The following is a 14511-nucleotide window of genomic DNA, read 5'->3' on the forward strand; positions in this document are numbered from 1 at the left end:
ATGTGGTAGAGTTCTTGACTAGACTTACAGGGGTCCTGGTTCACCATACCTTAAATATTTCTTTTTAATTCAGGCACATATTTTGGCCAGTGGAAGTTAAGTAAACACATAACAGCCATCTACAATAAGTGATAAAAACAGAACATATATACATGTACATGTAAAGTAGGTAAATGAATTTAGCACTTAATGTGATTTGATCCCTTGATCATGCAAATATTTTGTTAAATTTAGAATTTAAATTAAATAGTTAAATAATATTAGGTATTGAGTCTTATCAGAGAGAGAGAGAGAGAGAGAGAGAGAGAGAGAGAGAGAGAGAGAGAGAGAGAGAGAGAGAGAGAGAGAGATAATAGTTTTTGCAAAGCATCATGTTCGGTCGCAATTTCAATGTCATCATATTCATATCTTTACTGTTGTTAAATGGATACCAATGACTACCGGTAATCACATGTATGATGAATCATTTTCATTATGAAACATGATTTTGTAAAACTTGCTCATTTAAATTATTCATAAAAACATTTATAAACAATTACCATAAACATTGATTTCATTTTAAATACTTTTCCTAATTGAAAATACATGTTTAACAAACATGTTTTAATAATATTTTAAACCCAACCCCATTTGTAATTCCATTTTGAATGAATTTCCTTTCTTGTGTAGCCTTGGCATACGTTGAAAGGGGACAGGGGTGATACATATGGACATATATTGAACATGTATTTTTAGGTCACCTCAGGTGACCTACCGTTATTGCAATTAGTTTTCGTTCGTCGTTGTGCGGTGTGTGTCTTGCATTAATAACAATTTTAGATTTTTATCTTCCGTTTTAAAAAATTACAAGGCCAATTGTTACCATTTTTTGTGTGAAGCATCTCTATGGTAAGAGAAATCAAAATTGTTAATGTGAAACTCATGGCTCTACCACCCCTGGGGTGCCATAGATGGGCTGAATATACAAAAAAGCTTAAATATCAAACATCTACTTCTCTACTTCCACAAATGTTGGGGAAAAAATAAATTCACTGTAATGATGTCCATGAAGCCCTCTGCCAAATTTTAAAAATTCATGGCCCCTTTGTCAGGGGTTCATACCCTAGGGTGGGGCTAATATGGCCATACAGTAAAAATGTAATTAATCTTAGAAAAATCCTCTTCTCTACTTCCATATACATATGAGAAAAACGAAATGCATGGTTATGAAGCACTCTACCGAAGTTGTGTTCATGACCCCTGAGAAGGGGTTCAGGTCTTAAGGGAGACCAATATGGCCATATTTAGTAAAAATATATTACCACGGTACTAAAAATCTTCTCTACCCCAATACATATTTGAGAAAACTAATGACATGGTAATAATGTCTATGAATGCCTTTACAAAAATTGTGAGATTCCTGGTTCCTGGGTCAGGGTTCAGGCCCTCGGGTGGGGCCAATGTGGCCACATATTGAAATTGTATATTGACTCGGTATTTACTACTGTGCTATCACAGTTGTTGGAGATAAAGTCATGCATTGGTATTATGTTCATAATGTCCTGATATTAAATGGTGAGGCTCGTGGTCCCCAGGCCATGGGGCAGAAGTTGAGGGCAGGCGGGGGGGGGGGGGGGTTCAAATATGCCCATATATTGAACATGTATTATTATTAAGGTTAATTGCTGGTTGTCATCCATTAACAATTTTAACTTCATCTTGAAAACTACCGGTGCATGGTAAATTGACACTTGGCAATATTAAATTGATATGTGTTCTTTTTTTGGAAATATACTTTACTTTCAAAAATCTTCTTCTCTACTGCCACACATCTGTAAGAAAACTGAATTCATAATTATGTAGAACAGGAAGTTCTCTACCAAAATTGTAAATTTCATGTCCACCTGGGAAGGGGTTTTGACTCAAGGGTAGGGCCAAAATAGTCTTATAATGTTAATTAAAATTAAAGCATATAATGGATGTGAGTGGACTGTATATTATGTTAAAAACTTTAATTTTTATTCAGCTCTTGAATTTTAATAAAAGAAATGTGTACATACTTAGAAAAGAGAATGAATGAAACTGTCTATCAAAATCAAAGATATCATGAAAGCCTTTGGAAAGAATTTGGGTAAAAGGGGGGGGGTTGTTACAATGAATGGAGTTATCCTACCGTGCCTGTTCATATTTAATAATATATAATTGTAAAATAATGTAATTGAGAAGTTAAAATATAACTAGTAGACTAATTGTTCTCGAACAATTAGAGGTCTTTCCACCTCATTATTTTTTATGTTTTGTTGCAATATAATTAATAAAACATTTTCTCTGCGTAACTTTATAAAACAAAAATCAAAAACTTAAATATAGGATTTTTTGGGTTTGACTTTGACTTTTGACCTTTATGTCACATTGACTGGTAAAGGTCAACATTTAGTATAAAGAGGTTGGATGACCCTACGATGTAAGGTTCAAAAGTTGTAAGTGTTTTTAACAAACTTTAGAAACTTTCAGGGGCAATAACTGATAAAAGGGGTAGAAGCCCTTTCGGTTTAATAACCTGAAGAACCCTATTTAAGAGTACTGAATACATTAGTAAAAATTTCAAGTCTCTATCTCTAACAATTTATGAGAAATAGCAATAACAAGTTTTTTGTACAATAGGGACTATAACTCTACAATTGTTTTAAGGTAGGCGTTGAAGGGATATATATGTTGAAATGTCTCAAGAAGTCCTAAAACATTCCTGAAAAGTTTTTCTGTACCATCCTTAACAAAAGAGATATAAAAACTCATTAATTAACAGATTTTCAAATGACTTTGACCTTTGACCTTTATGTCATTTTGTTCGATCAAGGTAGACGCTTCCATCCAAAGTGGTCCGAAGTCTGTATGACAAATAATAAAAAAGTTGAAAGTGTTTTTTATAGAAATTCAAATATATTCAGGGGCAATAACTACTAGAAGGGGACTTCAGATCCTTTAGGTATGAATATATTGAAGAACCCTATTAGTGTACTTAAGACATTGGTAAACGTTTCAAGTCTCCATCTCTTTTGGTTTCAGAGGAGTGCGATAACATGCTTTTAGTACACAAGGGCAATAACTTCGTAGGTTCTGAGAGTTATCAAGCAAAGGGTCATTTGGTACCATAACCTTAAATGGTCAATATCATAAACACAAAATTGTTTCAAAACCTCTAGAAATAAAAAAGTTGTCCCTAGAAAAAAGAGAAGAAAAAAAAATAATAAAAAACATAAGAAATACAAGTCTTTAACCTGAAAGGTGGAAAGACCTTAAAAGAGTTAAAGAGGTCTTTTATTTATTTAAAACAAAGCAACTAAAACAGTATTTGAAGTTTTAAAAATTAACAGTAGACTTGTTAATATTAACGTAAAAATCGGCTGGCCAAAAATACTGAAGTATGGTATGTGTACAATCATTTTTGAATAAATGCAAGATGGTATTGTTGAAAGGAGGGGTGTTTTTAATAAACATGTATACCAGCCATCTTTGTTTTATCGATGAAAACATGTATAAATGTAAATTATAAAAAGCTATCTTGAAAGTTAACAAATATAGAACAGATATTTCCTATCAATGTCCTTGTGTAAGATTTCAGGTAGGAAGGTGGTGGTCATTACCATATAAAAGATTTTAAAAACATTTTACTCCAGAATAAACCTTAATTAAATGCATATACATATGATAATCCTCAAAAGGTGTGTGGATAGGCTGTGGAACTCAGGTGACCGTTAAGGCCTGTTGGCCTCTTGTTACTTAAGGTATTGCTGTGCATGTGTAATCCATCAGCAGTCTTATCTTCTTCTTGAAAACTACACGGTAAAAGTTTACATGTAATGAAAACTAATTTAAACACGTATCAAGTCATGCATGAATATTTATTTTAAAATTACAATAGTGAGTTTGAGAGAGAGAGAGAGAGAGAGAGAGAGAGAGAGAGAGAGAGAGAGAGAGAGAGAGAGAGAGAGAGAGAGAAGAAATAAATCACATGACTGAAAGAGAATAAAAGTTAGGTATAACAAAAGACGCATATACACATAAGTACACGTTTTGCAGAGAAAGTGTGAGAGAGATAGAAAATACATGAACATAGCATACTTCTGAGGTTAAACTCTAGTTGATGATCATACTTGCTAAAAATTATACAGTTTTATTTGAGAAACTCTCTCTCTCTCTCTCTCTCTCTCTCTCTCTCTCTCTCTCTCTCTCTCTCTCTCTCTCTCTCTCTCTCTCTCTCTCTCTCTCTCTCTCTCTCTCTCTCCTACACAGTCATTTTGGGGGAATAATTTTAATTTTTCTACTGTTTGATGAACCATCATATATTTATGAAGAGAAATACATTTTTATCTTAAAGTAACATCTGTTTTAATTAAAATTTTCTAAAGATTTGATATTATACCTAAAACAGTTTTGAAAGAAAGAAATTTACATGAATGACACTGATTGACAACACTCTCTGTTTTCATTGAACATGCAGGCAAGGATTAAAGACCTTGACCCTCCAGACCATGGACCCAGCAAGTACAACATATAGAGTGCATCAGTGCTCAAAGTGTCCGGGGGGCACAGAGTACTATTGTGTATCGTGTCTATGTGATCTGTGTCAAAAGTGTAAAGAAAACCATGTGAAAAACCTCACAACAATAGACCACAATGTTGCCACATACCGTGATAAATTCAACTACATCCCAAAACAAGAACTTTGTGTGAGACATCCTAGTTATGTTTATATACAGTACTGTGGACCGTGTCAAGTTCCTGTGTGTGATTCTTGGTTTGGACATAAATCTCACAGATTTCCTGTTTCTCTCTTTCGACAAAGTAAGCACAAGATTCTTAGCTTACGAGGAGCTTATAAAACAAAGCGACAACAACACAGAGGAACCATTCACACCATCAGAAGTGAGGCTCTCTTTTACAGACCTGTTCTCCTGCCAGGAATCACAGATGACATCAAAACCTGTCGCTCAGAATTCTCCCGCTATCAATCAGAGATGTTAACAAAGGCCCAGAGACTGAATAATCTCATTGACCTTGTGGTTTATGATTTATTGAACAATGTGTTTTGTGACTTTGATTTCAAACACAGATGTTTAAAACAGAAGATGGAAACAAACAGACATATTGTCAGCCTACAGAGATATGTACACATGTATGAACAGTCAACATTCAGTGCGCTGCAATTCCTCTCTTACATAAAGACAGCCCTCCCCCAGATACATATTACACTCCACACCAGCCAGCTCTCCATGACTGAGTCACTCAACAAGGAGGATGTGATGGAGTCACTGAGTGCAATCCAAATCACAGAGAGAGGAAACCGTTGCGTAGGAAACCAGTGTCTGCTGAAACTGATGTCTGGTGCTGAGTGCCATCAATCTCTCACAGTGACAGGTGTTGATCGTTGTGATCACATTTCCTGTGTGACATCAGACCGGGTCTGGGTCAGTGATGATAGAAACAATCTCATCTTGACAGACACAACATGTGCCCCTCTACATCGTGTGGAGGATTCATTCAGTGGTGATGATAGAGGATTACACACAGTGAACAGTGAGAGTGAACTGATTTATATAGATAGGAAACATAACATCAACAAACTGTCAAAGGATATGAAAACAACCACCACATTTATAGAGAGAACAGACTCTACATGGATACCACGGTGTGTGTACTGGTCCCCATCCACTAGGGATCTACTGGTCGGGTACATGCATAATCTATTGACAGGCAAGATATCTCGGTACAACCAGAGTGGACAACTCACACAGATCATACAGAACGACAACACAGGACTTGGACTGTATAGACAGCCTCGCTATATAACAGAGAACAACAATGGGGATGTCGTGGTGTCTGACTATAACTATATCTCTATATCTGGTGCTGTAGTGGTGACAGAGCGTGGAGGAAGACATCGTTTCTCCTACACAGGACCTCCATCAGGATCAGGACTAGATCCATGTGGAATCTGTACTGACGTGCTGTCACACATCCTGGTGTGTGATGATACAACCGACACAGTACAGATGTTAGACAGGAACGGTCAGTTCCTGTCACATCTACTGATAAGACCATCAGGGATATTCTCACCACGGAGCCTGAGTTATGATGTCAACACTCACCGTCTCTGGGTCGGATCAGATGACAAAAACACGGTGGTTATATACAGGTATATCACCAGACAGGACGCTCTGACAGGTAAGTTTGAGTCATTGTTGTTTACAATCATGTAGAACGTTTATGTATCATATGTCTTGTTGTGGTTGATTTGTTTGAGACATACAAGAACACACTTAACACGTTGTCAGTAGCACCTTATTTATATTAACTTCATGTACAAGATTTTGTTGATAGCTAGTTAAATGCAAATAACACACAAAGGAATATGCTATTATAATTAGTTATTTATAGATACATCTGTGTATGATTTAATTTAATCAATTAATTACCGGTAAATACGATTACATGACATAATTAGTTAATATAAGCTGCATTTAAACTGTTTATGTCTGATGTTTGCACATTTTCTTGCAGCCTCTGCTGATGTAATTGAGTCACTGAGTGAAATCTCAACCACAGGGACAGAAAAACCACAGCAAGGTGATTGCTTATTAGATTCAAAAACACATAGGAATATTATTATTATTTAGATACATCTGTGTATTATAATTTCAATTAATGAATCAATTAAATACAATCACATGCCATTGTAATTACAATGTTAGTGATAAACTGCATTAATACACATTGAATGTGTGTTAGTATGCAGACAACTGTTTAAATAAAATTTATTATTTTTATTCATTTATCATATTTATATCATTACATGTCTGATGTGTATTTTAATGCAGACACTGCTGTTAAACTCCACACCAGCCGGCATTCCATGACTGAGTCACTCAACAAGGAGGATGTGATGGAGTCACTGAGTGCAATCCAAATCACAGAGAGAGGAAACCGATGCGTAGGAAACCAGTGTCTGCTGAAACTGACGTCTGGTGCTGAGTTCCATCAATCTCTCACACTGACAGGTGTTGATCGTTGTGATCACATTTCCTGTGTGACATCAGACCGGGTCTGGGTCAGTGATTATAACCATCTCATCTTGACAGACACAACAGGTGTCCCTCTACATCGTGTGGAGGATTCATGTCTTGGTTATGGATTATACACAGTGAACAGTGAGAGTGAACTGATTTATATAGATAGGAAATATAACATCAACAAACTGTCAAAGGATATGAAAACAACTACCACATGTATAAAGACAACAGACTCTACATGGATACCACGGTGTGTGTACTGGTCCCCGTCCACTGGGGATCTACTGGTCGGGATGTGGAACTTAAGGATAGCGACATGCAAGGTAACCCGATACAACCAGAGTGGACAACTCATACAGACCATACAGAACGACAACACAGGTCTGGGACTGTATAGACATCCTCACTATATAACAGAGAACAACAATGGGGATGTCGTGGTGTCTGACTATAGTGCTGTAGTGGTGACGTCGACAGAGCGTGGAGGAAGACATCGTTTCTCCTACACAGGACATCCATCAGGATCAGGACTAGATCCACATGGAATCTGTACTGACCCGCTGTCACACATCCTGGTGTGTGATGGTAGGACCAACACAGTGCAGATGTTGGACAGTGACGGTCAGTTCCTGTCACATCTACTGACAGAATCAGAAGAGATGGGTGAACCACGGAGCCTGAGTTATGATGTTAACACTCACCGTCTCTGGGTCGGATCACAGGACAACAAGGTGTGCGTCTACAGTTATATAGATACACAGGACGCTCTAACAGGTAAGTCTGAGTCATTATCATTTACATTAATTAGAAATAGATAAGTAAGACACACAGTCCGTGTTAATTATCAGTTAATAAGTTACATATATATAAGACATGTTTATCTGTGTGATTGTTTGTCAATATGAACAGCTCATTGTTACAGGGTTAGTGGCATCTACCAGTCATTGCAAATTATTTCTTCAAATAAAATTTGTAGAATGTGGATATATTAATTCAATAATTGGATGTCATTGTACAGTACCACTGCAATGTGTTTTGTTGATTTAATAAATTTGAGGTCATTTGATTAGCCAGTAAGACATATTGACACATATATTGGTAAGTATGGGCTTTGTTAATAATATCTATTAATGAACAGCTAATTGATGATTCTTGTAGATGAGGATACACACTCAAGATATGAGGGTACACACTCAACTGATGAGGATGTCTTGTCCAGCTGAACACCAGCCGTATAATGGAGATAGCTTGGATATTGACAGGTTGTAAATGTTTTCGTACAAATCTAGTCTGCTCTCAAAACCACACATGTTGTTTGTCACTTTGTTCAACTTCTGTAACTGAAATTGAGCTGTGTATAATTCACATGGACTGTAATACTGACTCCTGTTTATTTCACACTTGGAGATACTCCAAACATGGCTGTCTGTTGCTATATAGGGAATAAAACATCTATCAGATATTCAAATAAAGTTGATATTTTAACAAAATTGAACATTATAGGTTTGAGGATTAAATTTAACCCTCCTAGATATGCCATCATGTAACCATTTTGAGAAATGATAATCATATACAAAATCATTCATTGTTATTTCTGTTTTATGCAGGTGAGCCAATTTTATGTCCATGCCTTGTGGTGGAGTAACTGCAGCTCGACTTGTTACAAAGAAAAAAGAAATATTCATATCACTTCTATTCTAGCTGACTTGCACCGACTTCCAGTAAAATTCCTTCCTACATACAAAACCCTTGTGTACCCATCTAGAATTGCGTGGATTGGCTCACGGACAAGAACTCATTACTATCCGTAAAATAAACCGAACCCTACGATCCAACGGAAGCTTGCTACATAATATATCGAGGGTGTGTACTTAAAAGACAATTTATCCATGGTGATCATCCCCACTTATGAGCGAAATCCGTTCAAAGTTTTTAAAAGACAATGAAATACAATTTTTCTAATTAGCATTTAATTAACTTTTGAGAATTATCTATCTTGTGATTTTTTGGTTAGGTTTTTAATTATCCTCATTTTTATTTGTTGTAAAATAATGTTCAATACTATTCTTTTTTAAGAGACCTATACATGTACTATGTTTTATGTCATGTCCATTTCGTATAACGTTCACTAGAGTGATAATGGTATTATACAGAGGGCTACAAACATTATTTATTTATTACTATTTTATTACATATGTTATGGTACTGTAACTATAAAGTGTCACCAATGGACCCTGTGTTCTTTGTATATGACTCAGTAATCAGTGATTGTAATTTTTATAAGTTTTATCTACGTATAACTTCTGTAGATTGTAATAGGTATAGTATCAGTATTTTTACACTTTTGCCCTGTATTTATATTCTTTGAAACATTTTTTATAAGGCCGGATGCAGTTTGGTGAAAGGTGAAGGCTGTCCCTTGAAATTTTTGCTGTGTGTGACGAAGTTTTATTTTTCATTTTTGAGAAGTACACAGGAAATCTTGCATATTAGCTTAATATCATAGTAAAAGGGGAATAACTCAAATCTGTATATTTCAGTTTTAAGATGGTATCATGTTGTGACTTACTATATTTCGAAATAAACAATAAAATGAAGTTTAATTTATAAATAGTTTCTTTTTGAATTGTCATCAAAAAGTTTTAGAAAATATTTTTAGTTAAATATTGTAAAATTTAAAAACTCTGAATCGGTGAAAGTATTTTGATAATAATGTACTTTTTCACACTAACATTGACAGCTGTCCATACCTCCCTAAATAAAAAGAGTTAGTCACCTTCTTATAATCTTAAGATAAAGTCAAAGTTTTATATTCTGATAGTTCATGTATTATTGAGGTGAACAGAACGAATCTGATGAATATAAACTACACCAAAAATATATTTTAATATGAAAGTAGCATAACTCTAATTCAGGAGATAATTCAGAAACACTGAGTGAATGTTTTGCACTTGAAAACTTTTGAAGGAGTTTTTCGCCCTTTATTAAAATAAAAAAAATCATTTTTTCAAATTTGTACAATAGTCTGTTTCAAGTTATTGCTTCCATCATATTTTGAAGATTTTTTATTAAAATAAACAAGCCTGTCAATGAAGTGCAATTCAAATTGATCAAAGGGAAAAAATATCCAAGATTTCCTATTTAATTGATCATCTGTTTCTACGCGGAGAATTTCACATGAACAGAAACAAACATCGTACAGAGGTTCAAAATGGGACATTTTAACAATTTTCTCCATTCGGAAGTACTCGGAACACCTCGCACATTTATTTAGTTATCATCCAGAGTACTTAATTTTGTTAACAATGCAAAATCCCCGTAAGCTTTCTATTTTTGGTTGTTTATTGAAACCTGAAGCGATAGAGGGGGCGTTTTAGAACAGATAATTTTGACTTTTTAGCTTACCGAAACGAAGGCGGGCGAAGCTTATACTATACCCCCGGCGTCGGCGTACGGACCTGTTTAAAGTTTTTGGTGCAGGTCCTGTATTTAAGTTTTTACTTGTTCTATGTTCACCTTACTTGCATGGATGGTGCATCTAGACCTTATGGACTTGAAAGACTTGGATGCTGAATCTGGATCATGGATTGCAGATGACGGAGGAGGTTAATGTTATTAAACCACGTTTAAGTTTTTAGAGCAGGTGGCCTTTGATAGCAATTCTAAGTTACTACTGGTTCTAACTTCATCACACTTGCATGGATGGCACGTCTTATAATACTGATGCATCAGACAAGCTTGAATGCTTAATTGAGGTTAAGGATTTTGAAGCAAGTGCCCTCCGATGATTATATCTTAGTTATTACTGCTTCTAACTTCACCAAACTTGCGTGGATGGTGCGTCTTTATGATACGATTACACCTGACAAGATTGGATGCTGAATCTGAGCCATATGTTCTAGATGCTGGAGGGGGTTTAGTTTTTGGAACAGGCCACATGTTTATTTACTAGATACTATTTACATTTTCAACTGTCTTTGTCTGTAAAAACATTACGAATAAATTTTGAACTCTTAAACCCAATAAATTCATAAAACATGAGTGACACAAAATGGGCGAATGTTATAGCATAACCGAAAACGGTATTGGCTGCCCTGCCTAGTAATACATAGAATATGCTACATTAAAAAAAATAATGCTTTTAAAATAATGTTGTTTTGAAGTGTACAAATTGGAAATATTAAAAATATAAGTAATAAGGAATCGTTCTTTGAATATCATGAGGTGATAATGTCGATCGGAGCGTGGTCAAATCTGTCATAAATCCATCGGACTTTATTGGATTTGACCACGCCCCGACTGAAGTTATCACCTCATAATACTCAAAGAATGATTCCTTATTCCTTAAGTAGTACTATTTCAAACTTGCATAGTTGATTTAACTATATAAATGAATCGCAAAGGTAGCTTTAGATACCGATAGTGATTTTATGATCTAGATGCTTAGGCCGGTCTAAGATTTTGTAACAAATCAAATTGTGTTATACTCAGAGGGCTGGTTATAAAATATAAAAACAATCTGGCAATACATAGTCAGATTTAAACATGCAGTTAATATTACAATGTATGTGTAAACAGACGGCAACTTTAGGTACAGAGCTTGATTTTATAGGATTCGTAGTTTTTATCACAGACAAAAACACTGGAAATATACAAATATTTAATCATATGCTGCACCCGTAAACATACTATCGGAAAAAAGAAACTGTGTATTATTTGATATATGAAAAAACATTAAAAAATTACAATGAACAATTTTTTTTTTGTGATACTGTCAACACATGTTTTCTTAACAACATCTCAGAACACATTAATGTCATTGTCGAATAACGTCAATTTCGGCACACTCGAAAGTCACTGTTATTTGAAATTGAATTAACAAGATTAAAAACGCGTGTGACCATCATTTGCGTTCACGCATGCTTGACAGCGACGCCTCATTGATCAATGCCACTAAAGTGTTCAGAAATGCTTGAGGGATGTTGTTCCAGATGTAGGTTAAAGCCTGGCCTAAATCAGCCGATGTCACTGGCTGATTTGGTAAACAGCGTAAACGTCTTTCTATTTCACCCCAGACGTGCTCGATCTGTGACAAATCGGGGAAGCAGCTGGCCAAGGAAAGACATCGACATTCTGTTTAACAAACAAGTCCCTGAATACACGTGCAGCGTCTGGCCTTGTGTTGTCTTGCTGCAGAGTGATGTGATTTTGATGTCTCTGTATGAAGGGTATCACATGAATAATTTCACGCTGAATAATTTCATCTCGATAGCGTACGCCGGTAACATTTTCCATTGACAATTTGTAGAGGGGTCCTTCCAAGTGCTGATATTCCACCCCACACCATAACGCTACCTCCACCAAATTGTCGACGTTGCATAACACAAGCGTCCTGGTAACGCTCCCAAACGCGACGATACACCCTACAACGGCCGTTACTGCTATCCAAATGAAATCTGGATTCATCAGTGAACAGACTATTGGTCCATTTCTGTATTCTGAATCGCATATGTCGTGTGCACCACGCTAGTCTGGCGATACGATGACGTTGAAGCAGTACTAGGCGCACCGCTGGACGTCTTGGTCTGATGTTTACGCACAGTTCTTGGACTAATTGGTCGAAGCCCTGGAATGCTACAGACAGTCAAACTTGCTGTCTGGAAACGATTTCTCAGATGCACAAGTCTAATTTGTTTTGCCTCGGACTAGAATGTCTCGACGTCATTGGACGAATCGCGTCACGTGGTTGCCTCATAAATTTCTTTACAGGGCAAGCGTCAAAATTTAAACGGCAACATGGCGGACGTAACGTTATTTGAGCTGATTTTTTACACAAACGTTCAACCATACCTTTAATTTTTAAGCCCCAAAATATTAAGAGTGACCCCCCCCCCCCCTTTGCCCGTGACATAATATTATGATCCTACAATAGCATCGAGGTTTGCACAAACGACTGACGAGGAAGGTAAACAATTAGAGAATTAAGCTATGAATTATATCGTTTTATATTATCTTTTGTTTGTTTACATATCAAATTGTAGGTCCTTGACAAAACAAAACACTTATTAGGTTCGTTACTGACTGTTTACAGAAATTTGTGGGGTCGGTAAAGTCCATAGAAGGCTCGGCTCCGCCTCGCCTTCTATGGACTTTACCGACCCCACAAATTTTTGTAAACAGTCAGTAACGAACCTAATAAGTAAAAGTTGCTGTCTTGTTGACGTGACGTCACACGAGGTCGCCCAGAGCGCGGTCGATCCTGGGTGTTGCCATATTGCTGAAAACGTCTCCATAATGACTGGGTGGTGTTCTGTTGAACTCCAAAGTGTCTTGCTACGGTATTTTGTGCCATTCCAGCTTGCAGCATCCCAACAGCACGATTACGTTAGTTTTCGTTGAGTCGTGGCATGACATAGGTGTTGATTTTGTTGAAACTAAAGTGATTTCCTTAACAATAAAAATTTAAACAAATCCTTTCTAGTTCTTATTCCCAACAGTATTGACCCGTAAAACTAGTGCGTACAAATTCTTCAATAAACAACTAACCATGAAAAAGTCCGTGCACCCGGACGGTAACCATCCGATATTGTCAAAATTATTACCATTATCGATTGTTTAAATTTTATAAATACAAACAATAGATATAGAAAAATTACATTAAATTTTACAATTCACGGTGTCTTTTTTCCGCTTGTATATATTATGCATAATAATTGGTGATATTATTTAAAATTTCAGGAGGAAAATAATATTCAAATATTGCTGTTTTTTTTTATCCTTCTGCTTTGTGAAAAATGTAATTCGATGGTAGCTAAATAAAGAATTGAAGTGAAAACTGCAACGATTGTTTTATTTTAAAATTCAGCAACGAATTGATACAGACATCGTTATGATGCTCTTGTGGTGAATGATCATTATTTTCAAGAAATTGCTTGGTGTTTATATACTCGTTTATATAAACAAATGTTTCTAACTCGCGGTATTCAATTTGTCTACACGACCCGCTGTGTTTTTGGACCGGCGATGTACAAAAATAAACATTCAATGCTTCTATATTGACCTGGGCTTAACATTGAAACAGGAGTCATTTTTCAACGTTGAATATTGACCCAAGGGGTGCTTATCAACGTAGAGAATGGAGACCTAAAGTCATAAAATTTATACCCAGGGTGCAACTTGAAATATTTTTTTTTCTCTGAATACTTTAATTCTGGTTCTAACGCGGCATTTGATTGGCTAAAAAATTATGTCAAATTTGTATTACCCGGTTAGCACGTCACAAGACACGTCATAATGCACCAACGTCAAAAATGTACTAACTTATCTGCTTGACGTTACGTTTGAATTTTGAACTGATTAAAATTATTTTAAAAGAAATATATACCCAAGTTATACTCGTATAATCTGGGTTGGAGCAATTTACGTTTTTTTTAAAATCCGCTTTGCGTTTTATAAAGCGTTA

The 14511-nt window shown here is 35.8% G+C and overlaps 1 protein-coding gene across 1 annotated transcript; it reads left to right on the forward strand.

Annotated features, from left to right (window-relative positions):
• Nucleotides 1-4494: 4494 nt before the first annotated feature.
• On the forward strand, nucleotides 4495-8954 carry LOC128160049 (uncharacterized). Its single transcript, XM_052823314.1, has 4 exons — nucleotides 4495-6204; nucleotides 6858-7823; nucleotides 8208-8311; nucleotides 8657-8954. The coding sequence occupies exons 1-3, from the start codon at nucleotides 4512-4514 to the stop codon at nucleotides 8270-8272; spliced, it is 2724 nt and encodes a 907-aa protein (XP_052679274.1). The 5' UTR covers nucleotides 4495-4511; the 3' UTR covers nucleotides 8273-8311; nucleotides 8657-8954.
• Nucleotides 8955-14511: the final 5557 nt, after the last annotated feature.

This window comes from Crassostrea angulata, chromosome 8 (assembly GCF_025612915.1).
Source record: "Crassostrea angulata isolate pt1a10 chromosome 8, ASM2561291v2, whole genome shotgun sequence".
In the NCBI taxonomy this organism is placed as follows: Eukaryota; Metazoa; Mollusca; class Bivalvia; order Ostreida; family Ostreidae; genus Magallana; species Magallana angulata.